Here is a 23,352-nt window from a genome sequence, read left to right on the forward strand (position 1 = left end):
CTGCCCCTCCGGCAGGCTACCCTGCTCAGGCTGCTGCCCCTGCAGGTTACACTGCGCCGCCTGCTTATGGCTTCAACATGTAGAGGCCTGACTCTGCCTCTTCTACCCCTCTCTACCTTATACAGTCACACACCTTAGACCTGAACCACACTGAACCATGCTGCTGTGGGTCTCACTGGCCTCCTGATGGCGCCAAGACTCACAAAACTTCCTGGCCCTTCATCTCCCGATGAGACTCCACCCGAGTTGCAATAGAAACCCTTCATCTCTGCTTCTCTGCTCTCTCCATACACACTTCAGAAGTGCTGCATCGGGTTTGTTGGACTGTCCCCTTCCTTCACGTTAAAACTGCATCACCGATGTACACAGCATGAAGTAGCCTCTCAGCTTCTAGAGGAATTAACCGAAGACATCAGCGACACCAAACCACTCTGTCCTGTTGCTGTTCCACGTAGACCGTACTAACCATAGAGCAGCTTTTTCCCCATTGTTTTATGTCCTTCTTTCTTTGAGGTTCCACACTGATGAGGAAGAGACTTTGTTACTGAGGAGTGGAGGGATGTGTGTTCATCTCCCCCTCCCTTGTAAAGCAATGCTACAGCCTTATATACTTTGAAGAGGTGGCCATAAAACAGGCTAATTTGTCCATGTTTAATTTCACAGCTGTCTCAAACAGTGGCAGTTGCAGTGCAATAGTTTTGTTCTTTCACAACAGGTACAAAGTGTTTGCTGTATGCAGACTAAGAACACTTGTTTATGAGGTTACGGTACAGTTTGTGTGTGGGTAGCCTCTAAAGCCTTTGAGAGATACATCACCAAACCCAGAGACACTAAAATGTCCACTCCCTTGCAGCAGCAAACCTTTTGCTGGGCCAGAGCAGTTGATCTCTTCAACTGGCTTTCGGACTCTGATAGCAGACATCTGGAGTTTCAGGATGATTTAGATGAAAAGAAAGGAAGGTGGTGAAAGAATTAAAAAAAAAAATGCTATATGCTGTAGTCACTGCATGTGCTGCCAAACTATAATGCTGCAAACAGGAGCACAATTTTCATGTTACACTCAAGTATATCAAATATTACTAATGTTGTGTCAAAAATGAAGTGATGTTCAGTGAAACCTTCTCACCTAATAAACAGTGAAGTTCCAGCAGACTGGAAAAAAGTCATTATTGCACTGAAAACCATATATAATTTAAGATACTTTTGAATTACCATATGTATTGTCTATAGTGTGTTGTTATAGTCTAGTCTTTAAAAGTATAAAGATTTTTGTAAGAAAATGATAAAATGCAGAAATGGCAACAACTTGGGGCAAGGCTGCACGAAGTGGGGCCCGTTTGGTTAATTGTTTGTCCTGTGCTGTCCCACAGACCCTGTATGATACACCCAGTTGTGTCCCACTGTGGTATCCACTTATGAGTTGTCAAAGCAGAAAGCAAAAACCTGAGTGCCACATGAAACACTTTATCTGCACAGGTCATGCATACAGATTGAGGAATAAAGTTTACACACTGCTGTTTGTGAGTTATTTCCCATTTATTTAGGTAAAAGCTCCCTAGTGCGCTAGGCTCTTATGTGTGTGTATTTATGGGGGTTGTGTGTGTTGGGGGGCGGGTAAGCTCAGCTGTGAGCGTGGTTTATGCCTGGGCTATTCAATTCCACGTGTATTTCCATCTTTTGCTCGATCCAGACTGACATGTTGGTAACCATGCTGCCAAGACTTGATTGATGGTTTCTGGCTCTGTAAGAGCAGTAGCCTCTCTGGAAAGGGTGTGGTTTGGATCTATTGCTGCCTGCTGCTCGGGGAAATGTTTAAGGTTGTTGTATTTAAAGATGAGGGGAACCCGTATTTAATTCTTCCTGCTGGCTGAGATATATTCTTAACGCCAAGAGACTTTGCGCCACGCCCTTCTTCTGTTACGGAACAAGCGTGTCCGGTTCCCCCTCCATAAAGGATAAGCACCCAGTGTGACGTTCAGTGAGTCCTGTCACACAGCAGGCTCTGTGGTTAAGCTCACTCGCTTTATGGTAAAATTGCTGCCAAGTTTCACGGGCACAGGATAGGCTACAGGATACAACTGTTTTCCGCCCCTCCTTGCTTCCGGTTTGCTTTGCTCTATTGCGTATTATTGTCGTGACACAGCGTTACCATGGTTACAAATAACAGATATTAGATTATATAGAAGATCCCAACTTTCTAGAGAGCCCTAGTATTTGCCCACGGTCAACACGACGAACCGCTGGAGTCTCTGGGACGCATCGGAGATCACCAACCTCTCCAGTAAAGCGCACCGGACAGCAGCCGTACATGTGTTCCGCGCTCTAGTCCCCTTGAAAACAAATCGCAGGCCACCTACTTAGAGATCAACATCATTAGAGCCAAAGCTTTTTGTAGATTTTGTTGTGTCTTTTCCCGGTAATTATGCAGGATAAAGGCACATTTATCAACCCTTTTCCGCGACCGCGGTGTGTGGCGGCAGCGGCGCCGGCGGGGAAAGCGAAATTAACTCATCCAGGAAAGGCGATTCTGGCAGGTAAGTACTTTAAGATATGGAAAAATAAAAGCTCGATAGAATGTTTTTCGTTACGACAGTTACAATGATGCCAAAGTTTAGTAAAATAGCATTACTGGTTTCAGATACTTTGTTAAATCACGTTGCTGGCGCGCAGCGGAGTGAAGCTGGTATAGCACTTGGTTAAACAGCCTAGTGGAGACTGGAGAGGTAGAGACAAAATAATCACTTCTACAACCCCTCAGCTCAATAAAACTTCCGGCACTGTAGTTATGTCGTAAGAGGAAAGACACAAGGCCATTACTTATTCCTTACTACCGAGAAGCACTTATCCTGTAGCTGGAAACTCAAACAGTAGGCTATATAAAATAAATGCCTGATTGATTACTTTCATCCAAAACAAGGTTTCTGTAGCATATAATTGTTTTTGTGCTGCCTTTTTTGTTTGGTCGTACATTACAGTTATTGTTATTGATATTATTACTTTTTTCTTGAACACTGAAAGGACTTTACATCCATGTTGGCTTTAAAATTCATTGTGACCGAAAAGAGTCTGATCAGTTGAACAGACCTTGTGGTGTGACTGTTTCTTTGGCCTTCAATGTCATCCTGTCAGTTTGTGGTATTTGTGGAACAGAAAATATTTGTTTATTCTCTCCCCTCAATTCTTCATTCAGTGGGCTGTAACTAATTATTGTTTCAACTATTGATCAGTGATCATGGATTAGATTTGGAATATTGGGTTAATCTTCTAGTCAAATAAGACGGGACTGCAGAAAAATGTCTAGGACAAAAGAAAAACAGCAGCCAACAGTCGAAAATCTCTAAATGATCTGAATAAAACTGAATTAAAACATATTTGCAGTAAAGTGACTGGGAAGAAGGGGTCTGGTATTTTTCCTTGACAAATTACTGATTCGGTCAATTGGTCATCTTTATTTTAACAGATCGATTGTCTGATTGGCTCAGCACTTCTTCAGTCATGTTTGTCTTAGCCTTTTCTGTGAGGCATCAGTTTATCCCTGCTGGGATTCAGAAACCCCCATTCAACTCTCCTGCTGCTCCACCCCACACCTTCCTCGAAAACCCCTCAACCCCCTCCTGTGATGATGATCAGGGTACAGCAGCTCCACTTGATGAAGAGGCTTTCTGAGGTGCTTTTCTGATATTTGGCCACAGTCTGTTACTTCCACTGTTGTGCTCTGGCAGCAGTTGCATGCTGAGTATGTTATAGTTCAGAATTCTTTTTTGATTGAAGATTAAAAGCAACCTGTTTTAGGGCTAACTTGTGCTATACATACAGCGGCACTGGTGCCAGCAGCTGTAAATTACAAAAAAGAGCTTCAAACATACCCAGCTGGAAGAAAGTGCAACATAAATGAACACGCATTCTTCAAGGATACTCCAGATTCACATATGACTTATGTAACAAATTTTAACATGGATGGTTAAAACAGTAGAAGAAAAATTTCCTATCCTTACTCATGTCCTCCCTGTCAGTTGCTGGAAACGGAAATGTGGCCCTGATACGACCTTTCCCTTCCCCCATCAGTCCCGTGCAGCCTGATTGACTGGATGTGGCTCACTGTTGCACCCTTTTCCCTCCCTGAGTCATTTAACTTGTCTCAGGCCTGTCGGTCTAGTTCTGCAACAGCAGCACGATTTCATGCTCTCTGTCTCAGCTCCATGAGCCCTCTCACTTCTCCCGGCCTTACTGTCAAGCTACCATCCATTTAGCGCTGTCTTCCAGAGGTTAGGAAATGAGCATCACTAGAATGACTCAGCAATAGATAAACTGTCTTTCTGAGTTTGATCTGAGATATTCTCAGAAACCACAGCCGATTGCTGACATTGTCTGGATTTTTATTCTTCTCCCTCAGCTACGGCACTTCACACCTCTTCTGGTGTTCTGACACGCTAATGCTACTTTAGATTAATCTGTTATGGTTAGCAATTGTGTCTATGTAGAGAGAGTGAGTCTACATGCCTGGAGGCTCTTAGGTAGACACAGCAAGGAGTAGAAGGTCAAAGCTTAATGGATTAGAGAGCTCACACAGCCTCTGGTTGGGGAGGAGGGATGCACATTGCACATTTCCTGAGCTTTTAGTGGCCTGTGAGCTCTGTCTGCTCACAGCAGCCGCTGGTGATGACTGGAGTTGAAACACAGGAGTGAGAGTTTTCTCTGTGTGAGTCCTGGGGGGTGAGAATGTCTAAATGGGTCTCTGGTCCTGATTTGCTGGCTGCTGTGCATTCATACACCACTGTGGCTTCCATTCATAACCCTTTTGCTCAGGATAGAGTAGAGTCAGTGCAGCAGAGGGATGGACAGGCAGACATTTTTTGTCTGGATTTCATGAGAGACTGGATTTTCCACTAAGACAGGCTGGGTTTTTTTGTAACTTTTCCTGTTCTCATTTCTCCCTTTTCCTCTCTCTCTCCAGCCTCAGGGCAGCCAGTTAGGTTTTGTGAGTGGCTGTCTTCTCTCAGGCTCAGAGGGCTCATCAAACTGTGGCTTACTCCTCCATTTCTGTGCGTCACAGGCAATGCATAGTCAACTCCCATCTACTGTTTCTGTTGCTTGCAGTTCCCGAGTACCAGGAGGCAAGATAATAAATCACAGTGCACTCAGTTGAACTGCCAACCACCTCCACTGTAAGCATGTCAGCTAGATGCTGGTATAATGCCTTCATGGACAGACAAAGACCAAGGTAGAAATGATCACTGAAATTTACCAACATATGACATACAGCTTAGGTTTCCTGTTATTATTCTTCATATGTGTGAGCGTCTTGGAGATTAATTTTACTGTGGACATGTACACAGGCCCACAGTGCTGGTTTTGCATGTATCTCCTCAATTATAGAACACATATGCTAAACATTTACCATTTTCTTTAACATGCCTTCAGTATTTAGAACGATTTTTGGTCAGAGATGAACTTGCACAGAGTTGAAACCTATTTGAGAAATCAGTCAAGTGAACATTTGTTACCTATTCATCAAAGTTATGTAATCACAGCATGGTAATTCATTTTCAAGTAATTACCTTGTCTTCATAAAAACATCCTGAACTTGAAAAATGGTTGCTGAACAACGATCTCTTAAAATCCATGAACATGTATTTTCTCAATCAGCTTCTTCCTATGAGTTATGGGATTGTGTAGTCCTGAGGGAAATATCTGGCTCTGTGGCTGCTAAATGATCCACTGTGCTCACCAGCTAGTTGCTAACTTTTGTTTGAAGTGATAGCATGTTGATTTTAAATCATTTTCACAACAGCTGTGTCCTGCATCTGGAAACCACACTGTAAAACCAAAACACTGAGCTGAAAGAAGCTAAAATTTTGTGTGGAGGTGAGGAGAACTGCATAGCTATTTTCAGCACTCCCCATACAGAGACTAAAACCAGCAATGAATTGCCTATACTCACGGTTAATGTCTGTCAGCCTCCAACCTGGTTTAGCTTATTCATCTGTGCCATAGACCGCCATTGTTATAACGAACAAACATATCTCCCAGTGCAGAAGTGCGTTTCACTGATGTGTTTTTAATCATTTTTGAGTAACAATCGAGGTTTGTGGCACAGACATATAAGATAATCCAGGTTGGAGACTGGCAGACATTAACCATGAAAAGAGGCAAATCACTGTTGATCTTAGTCTTGCTGAAAACACTGTGGTGAACTTTGAGGCAGGAGACAGTGATCTCAGTCTTGTTGCAAATCCTGTGCCCCATATGCAGCATGACCACCAGGACAGCACCTTTATTCATCAACTCACAAAACACACTTTCATAAACACAGTGGGCTAATTGCCATAGGAGTCACAATAAGGGTGGTCCATGTCTAGCTAGCCACACACTTCCTGGCATCATCTCACTAACCTATATCAACACACAGTGTAACCGCAGTAACACTAACACTATTAAATGATCAGTGACACTTACCTGCTAACAGTCCCACAAGTCCCTGTGCCAACAGTGCTATGGTCCCAGAGCCCTTTCCTCCAGGGGTCACTACAGTGCTATTAATATAGAAAATGACAGACTTTATCCTTTAACAAACATACAGTAAGTAATGTAAGGAGCCTGACAGCCTTGTCTACAACTGTGTTGTTCTGTTCATGGAAATCAGTGTTAAGTCTGCATGCTGCAGGGTCGTAAGCAGTTAAAACAGTTCCCATGTAAAATTAATCCACATCCCCCCTGTAATTAAGCATTAGTGGAGCATTAGGCAGTGTTGTTCAGGACAGAGGAAGCCTAAAAGGCCAGACATCAGATGAATAATTCTTTTCATGTTTTGCACAAGGCAAACTAAAATATTACAGCTCTATTGTTAGGATACCTCATGTTTGAAGTACATCAGGCCTCTGGCTGTGCTTTCGCTCAGACTCCAGAGAATTTAAAGTGCGAGTTAGTAATCTAAATAACGAACATCAGGATGAATAATAGATGACTTCTGCTGCAACACTGCTTATTCATTAGTTTAAAAAAAAATCCATAACATCTCAACAGGACAGAAATCTAAAGCATCTAGCTGTGCTGCTAATTAAATATGTTTATTTAGAAGGAGATCAAATATGTTTAGAAGCTCCCACATTAAAAGACCCTGTTTCACAGATGTGTTGGGTGCTCATTAGAGTCACCAAACCATACAGGACAGGATTTCAGAAACTGTTCCTCCCTGTCAGCTGGCTGTCCTCCTGCTCACCTGGCTTCCCCTGTGCCTCTCTCTGTTCCACAAAAAAAAATAGGCTGTGAGTTTGTGTTTGTGTGCATCTTGCACTCATGGTTATGCGTGTGTTTGCAGTAGATACTGTCTTCTATGTGTTATACATGTTCAGATAACTCATCAACAAATAATTGGACAATATTTTAATAGTTTAAGGTCACTTTTGAGTCCAAATGGTACAGATTAGTAAACAGCATGAATATATGTGGGACTTGGTGCTGCTAGGTTTGGGCTTTGCTTGAACAGAAGATGTTTGACACACTGTCTGACCTTGACAGTAACCAATGGTGTTAACAGTAGTTTGAAACAGAGTTAAAAGTCAGCTGTCTTAACGTTGGATTTGATATTGGATAAAGGCTTTCTGAAGGTATCTGGCCATCTGACAAGCGGTTCTAATCAATGGTATAGAGGGGGGGACTGTTTAGAAAAGACTTTTTCTTGTTTCACATTGTGCACAAAGAGAAGTAAGTGCAGCATATTAAGCCTCATCATTCTGGGATGAGATATTTCCAAGTGACTCCTTAATTTTGGCCATGCAGTGTGTTGCAGCAATGCAAGCTGGAGCCCAGCTGTTATGTTTGAGGGTTGTTGATAAACTTATAAATCTACCTTGTCCAGCCAGAAACAACTTAGTCTTTGACTGATTTATTCAACTGCTGTTTAGCATTTGGAAGCTATTATGCGTCTGTAGAAGCTGATTGTTATCAGGCACTACGCTATTTTTCACCGCCTCTAGGTTCCGAATATCACTCCAGTGCTGTTCCCATTTCTTTTCTTGTAATAAGTGTCATAGATCTATGTGGATGGATTGATTTTATGACACGGTGTGGAGAAGAGTAGTTGGGGATGTGGAGAGAGGGGAGGAAGGTGGTGCTAAGAGAAAAATTAAAAACAAGAGGAGAGCAAGCCAGTGAAGATTAATGGACAGTATTGCTCATATAACCCACGCTTGGCAGCGACACATAAGTCATTTAAGATGTCATCTGTAAACGCGTGTGTGTGTTGGATGTAGGCTGCAAAATGGACTAGAAGACAAACAAGCTGCTGCTCATCCAGAGGCGCTGTGTGTCTGATGAGGATTGATTTGGTGTATCTGTTGCCGAGTTGCACATGAGTGACTGCTTGTTGTTTTCTATGTGCAGCTCTTTCTGGGCTGAAAACAGGTGAATGAAGTTTATTGTTCTTCCTCAGGACACACTGACCCACTGATCCCAGATTAGTGTTTAAGGCTCATGTGATTTTTGTTACATCTCAGCTGGCCAGGATTTACTTATTACTCACACAGGATTGGAACAATTACAGCTCTGGTGGTTAAAGTTTTTGTGTGTGTCACTGAGAGTGTGCATGAGATCACATTGATGTCATGATTCAGCTTAGTGGTGCTGACAGTTTGTATGAATAGTGCTGATTAGGGGAGTCCAGGTGTAATTAATGAGAGGGTTGTAAAGGCTAAATTATCATAGAATTGACTTACTACTGCTGTGCTATTAACAGCCTGCTCTAGATCACATTACAAAGTAAAATCCTGTTCATCAAACTGAATAAAATAAATGGTTATATGATGTTTTATTAGACCAAAATATGATGTGATATAAGCTATACATATTTACAGCTGTATTTACTAAGGCCATTACACATTTTGTTGTATATTTTGACTTATTACTTATTTAATGTGATGTCATGTGACTCAAAATATTTCAGAATTAGGATGTTCTGTTCTGCGGCCTGTGTGGATACTTGGTCCCACATTATTTGTTATAACTTGTATACGTTTTTATTAAGTAGAGGCGACGTTTCTGACTTTGAAAAGTTGTATTATTATTATTATCATGAAAGACAGTGAGTATCCCACAGATCATACCAACACACAACACTTTTCAGATAGATTGTCTACTTTTTCTACATACAAAAACTTAAGCAATATGAATAATTTAAGGGCTGTTGTAATCACATACATATTTTACATATGCATGTTTCTTCCAAGAAACAAAGAACCACTTTGAGTCAGATTTGGACTTTTCATGTGAATAAAATGTCTTTCAGTTTTTGGCTTCCCATTCATTGGTTTGTTGTTTCTTTGTAAATTGTTTTTGTTACAAATACATGTCATGTACAGTAAAAAGTACCTCATAATTAACCAAAAAAGAGTTTTAGATTATCGATTTATTTTGTCTGTTTAGGACGAATGTCTCTATTTTTCTATGTAAGTACATGATATGTGTGTCTCCACTGAACAGTGTACATGTGTGTGTCTGTGTCACTGAGTTAATGCTAGGTCTTGGCCCGGGTAATGGAGCCCCTCCCTGCAGGCTGAGCAGATAATTTAATTAAAGTCAGCCCTCTCTCCATTCTCCCTCCTCCCCTTGTGACTCATCTCTGTTGTGCACATTAGCTCTGCTGCTCAGCACTTGTCCTTGTCTGCTCAGCTGTGACAGGTTTTGAGCTGAACCCTTCAGCATTCACTCACATGTTCATTTATTCAGTTTTAGTTTTCAGTTTCATTCTACATATTTTCCTTTCTGCAAACACACGAGTGCATGATGCAGAAATTGGTCCAGTATTTAAGGGGCAGCTGCATTTCCTCACACAGCCTTCTCTTGTGTTGACTTTGTGTTCATTCCTCACCCAGTACAGTGGCTGTGCAGTTTGGCCATGGCAGGAATAGTTGATTCATCTTCACCCAGCTCATTACTCTGCCTCCCCCAGCAGCAATGCTTTTAATGTTTATTGAGGGAAAGCCATTTATGGAGTCACTGTAATGATCCATGATGTAATAGCACCTCCTTGTATTTCATAAGGTAGATGTGGCGCTCAGTCGGGCTTTAGCCAGACAGGCATGACGAGCTAAGTTCAGGCAATATGTCAACAAAGCTGCCCACAGAGAGAACTTTATTTTCATTTCCCAGGGCTCATTTTTAAACTGGATCCAATTTACTTTATGTCTGCTTTTATGTTGTTCATTTTAATAACCACCTGCTTCGATTTTCTGTGTTTTTCAGGTGGAATTGCAGGCGGCATAGAGATCTGCATCACTTTCCCCACAGAGTACGTCAAGACACAGCTGCAACTGGATGAGAAGGCCAATCCACCCAAATACAGAGGAATAGGTGAGTTTGATGTGTGACCAACAAAACTGATGGGATTTATGACTTCCAATTAAAGCTAAGCTGTGAGCACCAGCTTCCATAGTTTTGGCCTGGGTTGTGTCTTATGCAACATAGATCCACATGGTAAGGAACTACGTGAACTCAAAGTTTGAGACTTGGCCATTCTACCAATCACAGAAGGCTCAGTGGCTATCCTTGAAAAATGACACCATGCACAACACAGTTCACTAAAATAAATGATAAAGGGAGCACTGACATCTGCTGTCATCTGGGCTTTGGCTAAAAACAAATCAAATTGGATTAAATGGAGAGGATTATTTAACAGTGTAGTGATAGTGACTAGGGGTATACTCACTTTTGTTGTATGGTGTAAGCTTACTGTATTTTCTCTGTTGCCAATGAGAAGCTGATGAGACGACGAGACATATCTTAGCTTAAGACAAATACTGGAAATGGGGAAACAGCTGCCACCAAAGCTCATAAATTAACAGCTTTCTTGGTGTATCCATCTCTCTATATTCTGTTCCTCGCCCTCTTTCCTTTAGGAGCTCATTATCTAATTATCCATCATCCCCAGGTGTATTTGAGATTCTGTCAAGCTGTCACTGTGCTTGTTTATATGATTTAGAACAGACCAGTGCCCACATGCACACTTGCCAGCCGTGCATACCACTGTATACACACACACACACACACACACACGCCCAGGATCTGTTCATGTTGGCTGAACCTCTGAGGATCGGAGACCATTCTAACGAGTGCCCCAGACAGCTGTTGCATTTCTTGCTCAGCTGTGCACAACACGGATTACTGGACTGATATCTCCAAGAGACATCGGGTTTGGGGGTAAATAGCCTGTGGTACAATTTACCCATGACATAAATGACTGGAACTGCAAAACATTGTGTTGCTTCTGCCTTTTCCTTTTTGTGATGTGCATGTTCCAAAAGTGAAGGGCAGATGCCTACTGAATGACACGGAGAATACATAAAAACTGGTATTTGATATTTAGGAAATGTACCAGTGGATTTTTTAAATTCAGTGAATGTGAAAATTTGAGTACTGTGAATTCAAACTGCAAAATAATGAACTGTATGAAGTCATACATACAGTATAAAGAAGTCATTTTAAACATTCTGTAATATGTGTGTGTGTGTGTGTGTGTGTGTGTTTCTTCCTCCAGGTGACTGTGTGAAACAGACAGTGCAGAGCCACGGTGTCAAGGGACTATACAGAGGACTCAGCTCCCTGCTTTATGGATCCATACCTAAATCTGCAATCAGGTATGTGCAATAATAAGTAGGTGTACAAGACTAGTATATTACTCAAATACCGGTAAAATCTGTGATGTAAAATTCTACCTATGTAAAGTTGCTGTTACATGTGATTTCCACACATTCCAGACTGAAATTAGTTAAGGTTTGTCACCATCATCATATTAAACCATTTTTAATAATAATCTAATTTATTGCTTTTAATTTTTTGTTAGTTTATATTTTCTAATGATCATTTAGCCTATGTTTATATTATAATAATTAGAAAAAGTAAAGTGTATAAGTGTGCAGTAAAGGTTGGAATAAAATGAACACTTCTAGCAAAGCCATCGTGATTTTCTGTCTGGAATCACTAACTCACACACTCCAATTATTCTAGTCCGTTACCCACAATGCAAAGCGTAAATGCCACACTCTAGCCTTTAGTATAATTACGTTATTCTTTCATGGCAGTGACATTTACCTCAAGACAAGTGGTCACACTGTAGTGCATGTACACACACACATATATGCACATATTGCACAAAAGTAAATCAGATGCCTTTATTGTTGTTTGTTTTTTATTTTCTTCTCTTTTTTTTCTTTCTTTGTGTGTGTGTGTGTGTGTGTGTGTGTGTGCATTATGCTGGAGGGTAGAGCCTGTCTGTATGACATTAAGACAGGCCCAGCCAGGCGAAGCAAAGATGCCACTCAAACTCAGACAGGGTCTCAATATGGTTATAGAATGGGAAACGTATTTGTGCTCTGTCAGTGGGTGTGTATATGTTTATGTATAGTGTTTGTTTGTGTGTGTGTGTGTGTGGGGGAGCTGTGTGGGTTTTTGTGCGTGTACAGTATGTGCATATACTGTAATGAGTGTGTCAGTCATCTTTCAGCTCCGTTTCGAGACGGAGTCTGAATGGTTTTGTTTCTGTTGTAAAGAAATGTTTTCTGAGGAGCTCAGTCATGCAGAACAGAAGTGTCCTCTTTCTGCACCTATCATGAGACTACTGAACACTGTATATAAACATGAATGTAAGTGGTGACATCTATATAAAAAAATATAATCTGCTGACTGCACTGATCATTTAGGCGTGTGACCCCCTTTAAAAAAGCTATATTTACCTGCAAGTCATCATTACAATTTACATATTATCTGTGGGTTACCGTATGACCTGTTGTTTTATTTTATATAAAGAGCTGGAAAACTATCCAGTGATCAACAAAAAATTAAAATAATAAGTGATTCAGTACTGTTAAGATAGGAACAGTCGGTTTTGACTTATGGAGAATACCTTTGCACTTTTCCATTGACCACTGCCTTCTCTGAGTCGTTTGTTAGATCCATCCTCTCCTCTCTCTATTGCTACTTTGTCTCGCCAACCCTTTTCCTCCCCATTCCATTAACTGATTGCTTTTTTATCATCATGGTCCAAGCAGACTACTGGCAGCTTGTCAGGGAGGTATGAGAGGAACAGACAAGAGAGCCATTGACCTTTCTTCTCCTTAACCCTTCAAACACACCGCGTTCTCTTGTCTGCCCAGCCCCAGTGATCTCTTCTCTCTCCTTTACCCCCTATTTTTAACAGAAGAAATTACCTCATAGAAGGATCCACTAATGAAGACAGGGCTGTCCAGAGTGACTCATCTCTGACTGTGGATGTTGGCCAAAGTGTGACGTCCCATATTCTCACTGTAAAGTTTAGTCCAATTGCTAAATGGGTATGGAACAATTTGGGTAGTAAATTGGTACAGCAGCAGGCCTGGCAGTGGCATATTTCTCTCCAGCAGGTTTTAATGAATAGCATTTGTTTCACAAGGTTAGTTATTAAGTGCACCACCATCGCTGCACAGTCAAAGCAGCCGGCAGGGAAATAACACTTTTTCATTTTTAACTCTCTCCAATGCCAAAAAGGTTGCTGGTAGTCAGAGACTGGTGTGCGTAAAGAGAGAGACAGGTGGATTTATTTTTATGTTGTTTGTTCCTCTCTGAAAGCAGGAGACGGTTAATTGAGTGGAGCACATCTTTCAAAACAAACTAAATCTGTGCAAGGAGTGAGGCAGAGGAACAGATGTGGAAGGTTAATGAGCAGTGGAAAATCTTCTCATAAATTGGCAGAGAGAGAAGAAAACTAAAATCAAGAGAGGAATTCCATAAGACCTGTGACGACGGCAGGTAAACTGTTCAAGTACACCGAGAAAAGCATTCATCAAGAGCAAGCGTCTGTCCTCCCCCACCCATTTGCTAAATGTCCCAGGCAACCCCCTGCCTTCACCACAATTTAATTCCATCTATAAATAACCTTTAAGGTAAAGGATTTGCTGGCACAACATTTTCTGATCACAGAGATGCATAAAGCACACTTCTCTCTCTCTGGACTTTGTTGTTGGTCACTTGTTGGTGACGGAGTCATTGCAATTTATTGGTGCATCCTTAATAAGGACACAGACAGGACAAAAAACTAAAAGCCTTAAGCACATTCTGCACTTTCAGCACATTACCTCTTCTAAAAATCTGAGTTGGAAGGAAGTTGTTTTTGCCTGGAGGTGCATCTGTGGGCCTGCTTTTATTTGTACTAAATAAGCTATGGAGAAGAAACAAAATTTTATGTCTGCTCAGTTGTCCTCCTGTGCCTGATTTCTGCTAATGAGGGGCAGCATAATAATGCGGCCTCCTTTCCTTTGCTTTAGGTGTGGTGGTAATCTTTCAGTACAAGGAACCTCACTACATTTGCCTGGAATGTCGCCTTTTGTTTGTTTTTACTTTCTGTGTTTATTTCAGCTTTGTTATTAAATACACACACTAAATTTAATAGTCTTGGATTATTAAAATTGCTTTAATCTCCAACAAATAGTAGCAAAGATGCAAAAATCATTGTTATTTGCTTGATTTGCAGCATTTCAGGACACATCTGTGTTAACTTTTCTATAATTCCATGCTTACTTTGTTTTTCTTCTCAGATTTGGGATGTTTGAGTTCCTCAGTAACCGTGCAAAGGATGAGTCTGGTCGACTGGACAGCACCAGGGGCCTGCTGTGTGGGCTTGGAGCTGGGGTGATGGAGGCAGTTTTGATTGTATGTCCCATGGAAACCGTCAAGGTACATTTGATTTGTTAGTGTTTTACTGCACACTAGGTGCCCCGCCAGCTTGAATGTATGTGAAACAGCTTCCCTTTGTGATTTGTGTATCTTGTAAATTCCAGACAATCAGGTATTATGCAGTTAATTGCTATTTTTTTATAACATCTGTTAAAATTTTTGATTTTTTAAAAACAATTTTCAGGACATTACAGCAACAAGTAAGGAATAAAGTAAAAAAAAAACTCTTCTGTGTGTATTATGTAAAGAGATTTAAACATACTTATTGCATGAAAAGCAAATACTTAATCATAGCAGGTACTTATTCCACTACTGTCTTTCTGAATATGCCTGTAAATTGATTTATAGTTTGACCCTGCACCTCCAATGTATTTTTTTCTCAGTAATAGCAAAGTATCTTCTTTTTTTTGGCTGACAACCATCCTGCTCTTTTTTTTAATTTCTCAAGGTTAAATTCATTCATGACCAGACTTCGGCAAACCCCAAATACAAGGGCTTCTTCCAAGGAGTCAGAGAAATAGTCAGAGAACAAGGTAAAGACCAGCTTCAATGCGTTTAATTCATCTGACATCTACTGGTCAGAAAGGGTAGTGCAGCTGAAAACGGTTTAAAAAATTTGGCATCAATTCATGATGATGGTCATTAAAACTGAAACATATGCAGAATTCATCATTTCAATATTTTTGCCTGAACAGGATTAAGAGGGACATACCAGGGTCTCACTGCCACGGTCCTCAAACAAGGATCCAACCAAGCTATTCGGTTCTTTGTGATGACCTCTCTCAAGAACTGGTACAAAGGTCTGCATACATGAAGACTACTTACAAGAACAAAGCTAAGGCTATGGAATAAAGTTACAGTTTAATATAAGGATTGCTATACTGTAAATAGTATTACTACAGTATGGAACAGGGCCACATCTCTTTTTTGTTGTCCAAAGTGGCAGCAGACAAACCTGCAGGATTTTACTAGCTATCCACCCTGTTCAGTAGTTCACTGCACTGAAGCTTAACTCGACTACTCAGACATACTCAACTGTTATGTCCTTTCACTAGGTGATAACCCCAACAAGCCTATTAATCCGTTGGTGACTGGAATCTTTGGAGCCACAGCAGGAGCAGCCAGTGTCTTTGGAAACACCCCCCTAGATGTCGTCAAGACTCGGATGCAGGTACACAATATGAAGACTGTTAAAAAGCACAGGTTCGCTGGTCGTGTGTTAATTTGACCTCACATTTTCTCATTGTTGCCACCTGCTGATTGTCTTTTCTTTTCTTTCCAAAGGGTCTGGAAGCACATAAATATAAAAGTACATTAGATTGTGCTATGAAGATCCTGAGATATGAGGGCGTGGCAGCGTGAGTGCACCTGCATTTTGTTTAGTTTGGCTTTTGTTTGGTAGTTTAGCTTGTCCCCTTTAATCACAATAAGACTTCATTTCTTTCTCATCTTAAGTTATGCTGTTAATCCTGCATGCCACACACTGATAGGACTTTGTCCTTTGTATCAAATGTATGTTTTCACTTTCCACAAAACACACAGAATATAAACTAAATCTATACATCTGTACATGTTTACCTCCTGAAACCTAATGGGACTTTGGTCCAAGTCATCTGTTATGTGTATAACTGAGTGTGTTTTTTAAAGAAAATGCTCATTGTTATTGGAAACCGTCAATCAGAATATTATGACTACATTTTACTGGACTGAAAATCGATGTGTCAACTTACCTATCAATAAATGTACTTTTTCGCTAAACACTGATCTTATATTTGTCCCTCTCTGTGTCTGTTCATCTACAGTTTCTACAAAGGGACAGTTCCTCGGCTGGGCCGGGTGTGTCTGGATGTGGCTATAGTTTTCATCATCTATGAAGAAGTGGTGAAGGTCCTGAATGCGGCCTGGAAGACGAACTGAGCTGCTGGACACACAGAGAAAGTGGTGGCTCCTTTTTTTTTTCAGGCATCAGACACAGATCTGAGTTTAACAGACCTATGTATCATAAAACCAGTTGCTGAGGGATGAGACCGAGAGCTGAACTTAGATCAGTGTCATATGGAAACCAGGAAGTGAAGGAGCTCACTCACAGAGGGGCCACAGAGAAGAAAGCAAACCTGGAAAGACGTTCAATGTCAGCTACATCCAACCAGCTGGAGTGTGTGCAGAGCATCAAGACAAAGTGGGATTATAAGGTTACTATGAAAAAAGATGCTTCATCCTAAATCTGCATCATCAACTGTGAACAAAACCTGATTGCTAGGGTCAACAACATGTTTCTTTCATGGCTGCTTATCAACACTGCAGATATTTCAGCACCTTTTCCAAGTCATTTGGCTCTCTTCTTTTGTAAAGCTGCTGTGTAAAATATTTCTTGCCAGTTACAGCTTTTTTTGCTAATGTTTACTTAAAGTATGCAGGTTTCATACTGGATTGGCTTAAGTTTGTGTTGCTCTCTGTCTCCCCTTTGTGCCTCATATGGTTTTAAACCCAGAGGAGCCAGACATCAGCTATCAGTCATATAAATGCAGCAACTTCCATAACTAAGCCTTTAATTGAAAGATTTTACATTTAGAATATCCCAGTTATTTTTATACAGTATAAATTATAATTTAGTTTATGACCAGCAGTCTTATTATAAAGTATGATGTATTTTATTCCTGTGCCAAATGCAAAACCTGTTATGCTGTGAAAGCATGTTCAGAATAGGAACATGCAACAGCAGCATAAATGATCCTCGCGAGAAAAGAGCAAATATTATTGTGATGTGTAATGTGACATACTTAATAATATACATAATATAAATGTATTTATTGAGAACTGAATGTTAAATATCTAGACCATTGAGAGGCTACTTGCTGTAAACTTGTGCCACTTATGTCAAGTTTTTTCTGTAGTCAGGTCTGGGTGTAAAGGTGTTTTAAAAACAGTACGACAATATTTATTGCTGTAGTTCACTGTGAGTCTAAATGACCAAATGACCCTGAGTCATACAGATAAAGTAACCTCAGACATCTTTTCGGCTTCAGTAGAAGCATTCATGTATCTTCACGCCACGCTCCTACCACTAGGTGGTCATTAGTCTTTGGTGGAACTTCTCATATATGTAACTTGTGATGAAGAGTCACAAGTAGGCAATGCTCCATTTACTATAAAGAGGTCACCCACCAAAACAGGCTGGGAATCAGTCTATTCAAATCCATTTCCATTTCCAGTGCTGCTCTGTTTTGATGACATGTTTAATTCAGGGTTTGTTTTTACTTCTCACTCGTGTGCCTTTTGCCTTTGTGTTGATAAATTCAACTTGAAAAATATTATTGACCTGTCAGACTCTTCTTCTTACCTTATCTTATCATCTTACCAGAAATCTGAGGTTTCTGTCATTCAGCCATATTGTTCTCACAACCTCTTTGAGACGTCACTAGTGACATGAAAACAGACAGTAATCTGTTTGTCTTACTGCAATGATTGTATTAAAATACTGGTGAATTGTACTTTATTTCCTGTATCCCTGACTGCTGAATAGCCAAGAGAAAATGTCAATGTTATAACACATCAGTGTATTCCCCTGTGTGTGTGTAGAAGAAATGATGAAGGTTGTTTAATAAATGCCGTCCCCTCCCCTTGTCTGTGCTTAATGTAAAGCTCTGTCTTGTAGGGGGACTTAAACTCAATAAAACAAGCATTTGAAAGCTGGCAGACTTTTATTATTATTGTAGTTTTTTAATTTTCTCCTCCCTCACTCTTCCGTCTGTTGTGCTGGCTTTTTGGTTACAACAAATCACACTGGGACAAACCGTGGGGGGCAGGTAGGAGAGGAATCAAACAGGGAACTCATTGTTCCAGTTTTGGCTGACGCTCATGTAGCGTGATTCAACTATCCCTCTTTTTTTTCTGCCTTAGTCTCTTTCTTGTCCACACATGCACTTCAAATTTCTCATCATGAAAGATAAACCTTCTACATTTCATCAACTTTTATTTATTGATTATATTTAGTTTTATATAAATCTAAAGTAAGTGGTGACTAAAGCTTTAAAATAAATATAGAGGAGTTAAAAGTACAATACTTGCCTTTTAAATAAATGGCTGACTCAGCATCCACACAATTAATATAGGCTGATTTTATTTAGAATATACCTAAAACCTTGCCCCCAAAATCTATTTTCATAATGTGTTGAAGCCTCTACACACCAGTAGTCCCACTGCTGAGATCTTCCCAGGACTGTTTTATCCAACTAAAGAGGCCTATTTGGTTTTACTATCATGACAAAAACCATCACGGCAAACACCACTGGCCAGGATGGAAACAGCTAATGTTGCAACTGCAAATCCATTTTTAATGAAAAAGAATGACTGAAACAAACTGACCAGAGTTTGACAGAGCAGTGAACAGCAGCCTGTTTGTGGTCAGACAATGTGGACAAGGCCTGTACCTTTAATAAATGGGGTTCCCTGCCCTTGCTGTTACATAACAACCAGCACAACACAGCCTGATTGGGACAGGAAGTGGGTCAATGGGTGGTCCCACAGACCAATTATCCAATCAACAATAAGGGCCATGTGGAGTGGGCGGGGCCACAAGTGTTTTTGAACTGTGAGAGCTACTGGTGCAGTTGTTTGTTGAGTCTGTAATTTTGGTCCGAGCTTTGGATTTTGATTCAAATACCTTGGTTTGGCACCAGGAAGGTAGCAAAAATATTCAAAGGCAAAAACAAACTGAGGGAAGTCGCTTAGAAATTGTGCTCAACTTAGTGCTGTGTGGTGCTTGCAGGAAAATGAACCTCAGAGTATTCAGTAAGGCCCAGAGCGTTTTCTTTAAGAAAAACTGTTTGTATTAATGGTTATTTAACTCATAATCGTTTGCTTCCTCCTGCTACAGGTGTGTGACGTCGACACACAAGCAGTGTGAACTGGCTGAGTAGAAAGTGTGATGTGATGTGATGTGATGTGATGTGATGTGATGTGATGGTTAGTTCAGGGACAAAATAAGCTATTAATTCTCTGTTCTTTAATGCTCAATTTTAATAAATCTTTAATGTAATTTTTAAATTTGATAATTTAAATCTAATTCAATAATCCATTTAAATTCAAAGGGGCTTTACTGGCATGAAGGTTTTTAACAATGTAGCTAAAATTACAATCAAATTATAATTTGTTTATAGGTACTTAATTATTTGTAAAGTTTAAAATGTATAATTTTAAAGTGTGCTTGTATGTCTGTCACTCACTGTCCCCCATGTTGTGGTATATTGATATGCAACAAGCAAGCACAATTTATTTATATAGCACCTTTCTAAACCTGAGTTACAAGGTACTTTACAGTAAAACAGAAAAAAAAAATAGATAAAACCAGATAAATCGCACCTACACAATAAAATAACGGCAAAAATGCACAATCAAAAACAAATACATTAATCAGAGATGTTTTTAAAGGCCTGTGACTACAAGTGATTTTTAAGGAGTGATCCAAAAACAGTCAGGTTTGGAGAAGATGTAATATCCCACAGACCATTCCACCGTATAGGAGCCGGTACTGAAAAAGCTCAGTCTCCCCAGTGTTTCAGTTTAGACTTAAGTACATCTAGGAACAACAGATTGGAAGACCCAAATGTCCTCTCTGGAGCATAAAAATGTACAAGATCAGCAATATATGAAGGTGCCAGACCATGCGCGGCTTTATAAACACTCATCCACAATTTAAAATCAATCCTAAAGTAAACAGGAAGCTAATGAACTGATGCAAGAACTGGGGTTATATACTCATGATGTTGTGCATTACTCAGAAGATGAGCAGCTCCATTTTGGACCAACTGAAGCCGAGATAATGAAGCTTGAGGAATACCAGTATATAGTGTTACAATAATCAAATCTAAAACTAATAAAGGCATGAACTGCCTTTTCAGAATCACTAAAATAGAGAAAGTGTTTAACCTTAGCCGGTAGTCTCAACTGAAAGAAGCTGGCATTGACCACAGATTTTATCTGTTCATCCAGCTTAAGAGCACTATCAAATACCACCCCAAGATTCTTCACATGAGGCCTTAGATAAGTGGCCAAAGAGCTAGTCATATCAGAATTAATAAAAGCAGAGTTACCAATTAAAATGCATTCTGTCTTACTTTCATTAGTATGTAAGACGTTATGTGATAACGATGCTTTTAAAGTCTCTCAGGCAATCCAGGGGTCTGTAATGGGTTGCTCTTCTTGACATTCAACAGGAAAGGCCCTTCCTCCATCTCCTAGGAGTATTTTTAATTGAGATCTAATTCTTTGAATCCTGACACTATAGAGTAAAACATTTCAATATAAATGTCTTTCCTTTTTATAACACTGAAGGAGTAAGTGTATCTCTGTCTGTTGCAATGAATTTGTTTCCTATTCCATGACATGTGGCCTGTAGATTTGGAATCATAAGTCAGTTATTTTTACTTTATTGTGGGTTCCCTCGTCAGACCCCCCCACCCCAGTCCCCATGCCTGCACTAGTTTATTCATTAGAGAGGTCTTGTTGAAGTTCTGTTCTGTACTCAAGTCCTGAGTTTACTGTGACATCTGAGCTCAAGTGTTTAGTTCAGGTGTTTTTGACAGCCCTCCATGCAACTCTCTTTCCAACATGGCTGCTCTGTCATGACTATTTAGTTTTTATGTGTCGTCCAATCGAAAGTGGCCATCTGTGAATAGATTTGTGTAATAGGCATAGATCTAGGCTGCCAGGCATATAAAACTCTTAGGAGCTTTATCCTGGGAGTTTAATCTGCAGTGCCTGTCTATACCTATCACTTGCTCCCGTGCCGTCCGTTCGTCGCCATTTGAATTTATTTTGATGACGTTGATCTACAAAAGGTACATGGTTTTTCTTTCTTCTCTAACCTGGTTGTCTTTCCTGTAGGTGGTTGTTGTACCACATCAATTTTATTTATATTTTCTTGAAGACATTTCACCACTGCGCGTCTGTCCGTTAGTCTAAGTTGGCCACCGGTCTGTCGGTTGTTACATCAAGCATCGGGTCATGACAACAAAGATCTACAAAAGGTACGTGGCTTTTCCTTATTCTCTAACCTGGTTGGCTTCCCCCTAGATGGCCGCTGCGCCACAATGATTTTATTTTTGTCGTGGATATCAATGAGGCGCGTTGATCTAAAAGATAAGTGTCAGATCTCTTTCTCTCTTCTTCTCTTTTTCTTTGTCTCTTTCTCTTTTTCTCTCTCCTTCTCTCACACTCTAAACAATGACCCTAGTATCATGACTATTTCTGGCTAATCTGCTTGAATGTGTATTATCACAATAACACTTTGCTTTTCAGGAAATCAACAAAACTGTATGTCTCATTTTTATTATTTTTCCTTGTCACGGCAAACACGTTCCATTTGTGTTGTGCCCTTAGAGTGGGAATAGTGGAGGGATAAGAAGCAGTACACCTCTTACTCCCACTCATCTGTATTTGAGCTTTAAATTTTTAGATTAACAAACTTGCATTTCTTGTTCTCAGTGAATACACCTAGTTTCAGGACCATGCTGGTAGTCAAAAACCATTTATCCTGTCACATTAACAAGGGTATTTTCTGATTCCTCACAATTTATGCTGCCATTTTCATGTATAATCTGTGTGCGGAAGCTTTAGGTTGGCAGAATAAGAGCAGAAAACAAGCTGAACATTTAAAACAGTAGGGGGCACTGCTGCTTAAACACACCTGGCAATCTCTCCCTCTGGCACATGCCTCCTCTCTCTTCATATTTGTAGAATAGGGCTTTATAAGGATGGTCAAAGTCATTTTGTGTAGTCTACATTCCTACAGTGAAGTGATGGCTTAAAGTCTGAATAACCAACAGGCCTCTAAACAGTAACAAGACCAAATGTTATCCCTATAACAGATCAAATATAGTAGGACAGATCTTTGCTTATCCGGTACAAGGTGGATATGTGTACAAAGCCTTTAGAGCAGCATTTTCCCACTAGCCCATGATATTTTTATTGCAACTGGAACCTAGATTTCTATTCCACAGACAGTAGTGGAGGTTACCTTGCTTCTTTCCATTCTTAAAAAGTTTTTACAGTATCGCCCCTTCCTCACTTTTTCCATTCACATAGAACCAGTGAAGGGTAAATAATATTGTTCTGTCTTTCAATAGGGTGGTTGCTGCAGCTCAGAAAGGACCTCGCCACTTCCCCCAGTGTCTATAGACTAAATCTTATTTTCAATTCAGGTCTTTTATTTACAGATTCACGATATATAAAGTTGCTGCACCGCTGTCCGTGGTACTGAATTCGAATTTTTGATTGAGAGCCACAACTTATATAGGCGGTTTTAGACGCTTCTCATATGCTTTAGTATGCCAGTAATGAAAAAGACGTGAAACTCACTTTTCTTTATTTACAGTATCTGTACATTCATTGAAATGTTTTCGTTTCAAGCATTGTTGCAACCGTGCAAGTCACTATAAATACGTTTAATTTAGATTCATATCGTTTGTTTTGGCAGTCTTTCCCAAAAGTGAACGCCTTCTTGATTTGCCTCTCCCTTGAACCTTGGCAACAGTAGCGGTCCAGCATGAGCGAGAGAGCGAGAGATAGAGAGAGAGAGAGAGAGAGAGAGACAGCGAGAGAGAGAGAGAGCGAGAGACCTAATAATCACCGTAGCTCTAAGGGGCGGCGCCC

At 40.3% G+C, this 23,352-nt stretch overlaps 1 protein-coding gene across 2 annotated transcripts; it reads left to right on the plus strand.

The window, feature by feature from the left end:
* Positions 1 to 1,911: 1,911 nt before the first annotated feature.
* LOC109956513 (tricarboxylate transport protein, mitochondrial) lies at positions 1,912 to 18,389 on the plus strand. 2 transcript variants are annotated; one of them, XM_020593673.1, is made up of 9 exons: positions 1,912 to 2,534; positions 10,240 to 10,347; positions 11,531 to 11,630; positions 14,562 to 14,700; positions 15,149 to 15,233; positions 15,396 to 15,500; positions 15,756 to 15,871; positions 15,985 to 16,058; positions 16,503 to 18,389. In XM_020593673.1, the coding sequence occupies exons 1-9, from the start codon at positions 2,423 to 2,425 to the stop codon at positions 16,615 to 16,617; spliced, it is 954 nt and encodes a 317-aa protein (XP_020449329.1). In that variant the 5' UTR covers positions 1,912 to 2,422; the 3' UTR covers positions 16,618 to 18,389. The 2 variants fall into 2 exon arrangements, with proteins under 2 accessions (XP_020449329.1, XP_020449330.1); XM_020593674.1 differs by lacking the exon at positions 1,912 to 2,534 and adding an exon at positions 5,123 to 5,221.
* Positions 18,390 to 23,352: the final 4,963 nt, after the last annotated feature.

This window comes from Monopterus albus, unplaced genomic scaffold (assembly GCF_001952655.1).
Source record: "Monopterus albus unplaced genomic scaffold, M_albus_1.0 scaffold20.1, whole genome shotgun sequence".
Lineage (NCBI taxonomy): Eukaryota > Metazoa > Chordata > Actinopteri > Synbranchiformes > Synbranchidae > Monopterus > Monopterus albus.

Bases quoted from the DNA above. Each gene is read 5' to 3' on its own strand.
- LOC109956513 (XM_020593673.1), top strand. From the start codon at position 2,423: ATGCAGGATAAAGGCACATTTATCAACCCTTTTCCGCGACCGCGGTGT. The intron at 11,631-14,561 runs GTATGTGCAATA...TTTTCTTCTCAG, and splicing joins ATACCTAAATCTGCAATCAG to ATTTGGGATGTTTGAGTTCC. The intron at 15,872-15,984 runs GTACACAATATG...TTCTTTCCAAAG, and splicing joins TCGTCAAGACTCGGATGCAG to GGTCTGGAAGCACATAAATA.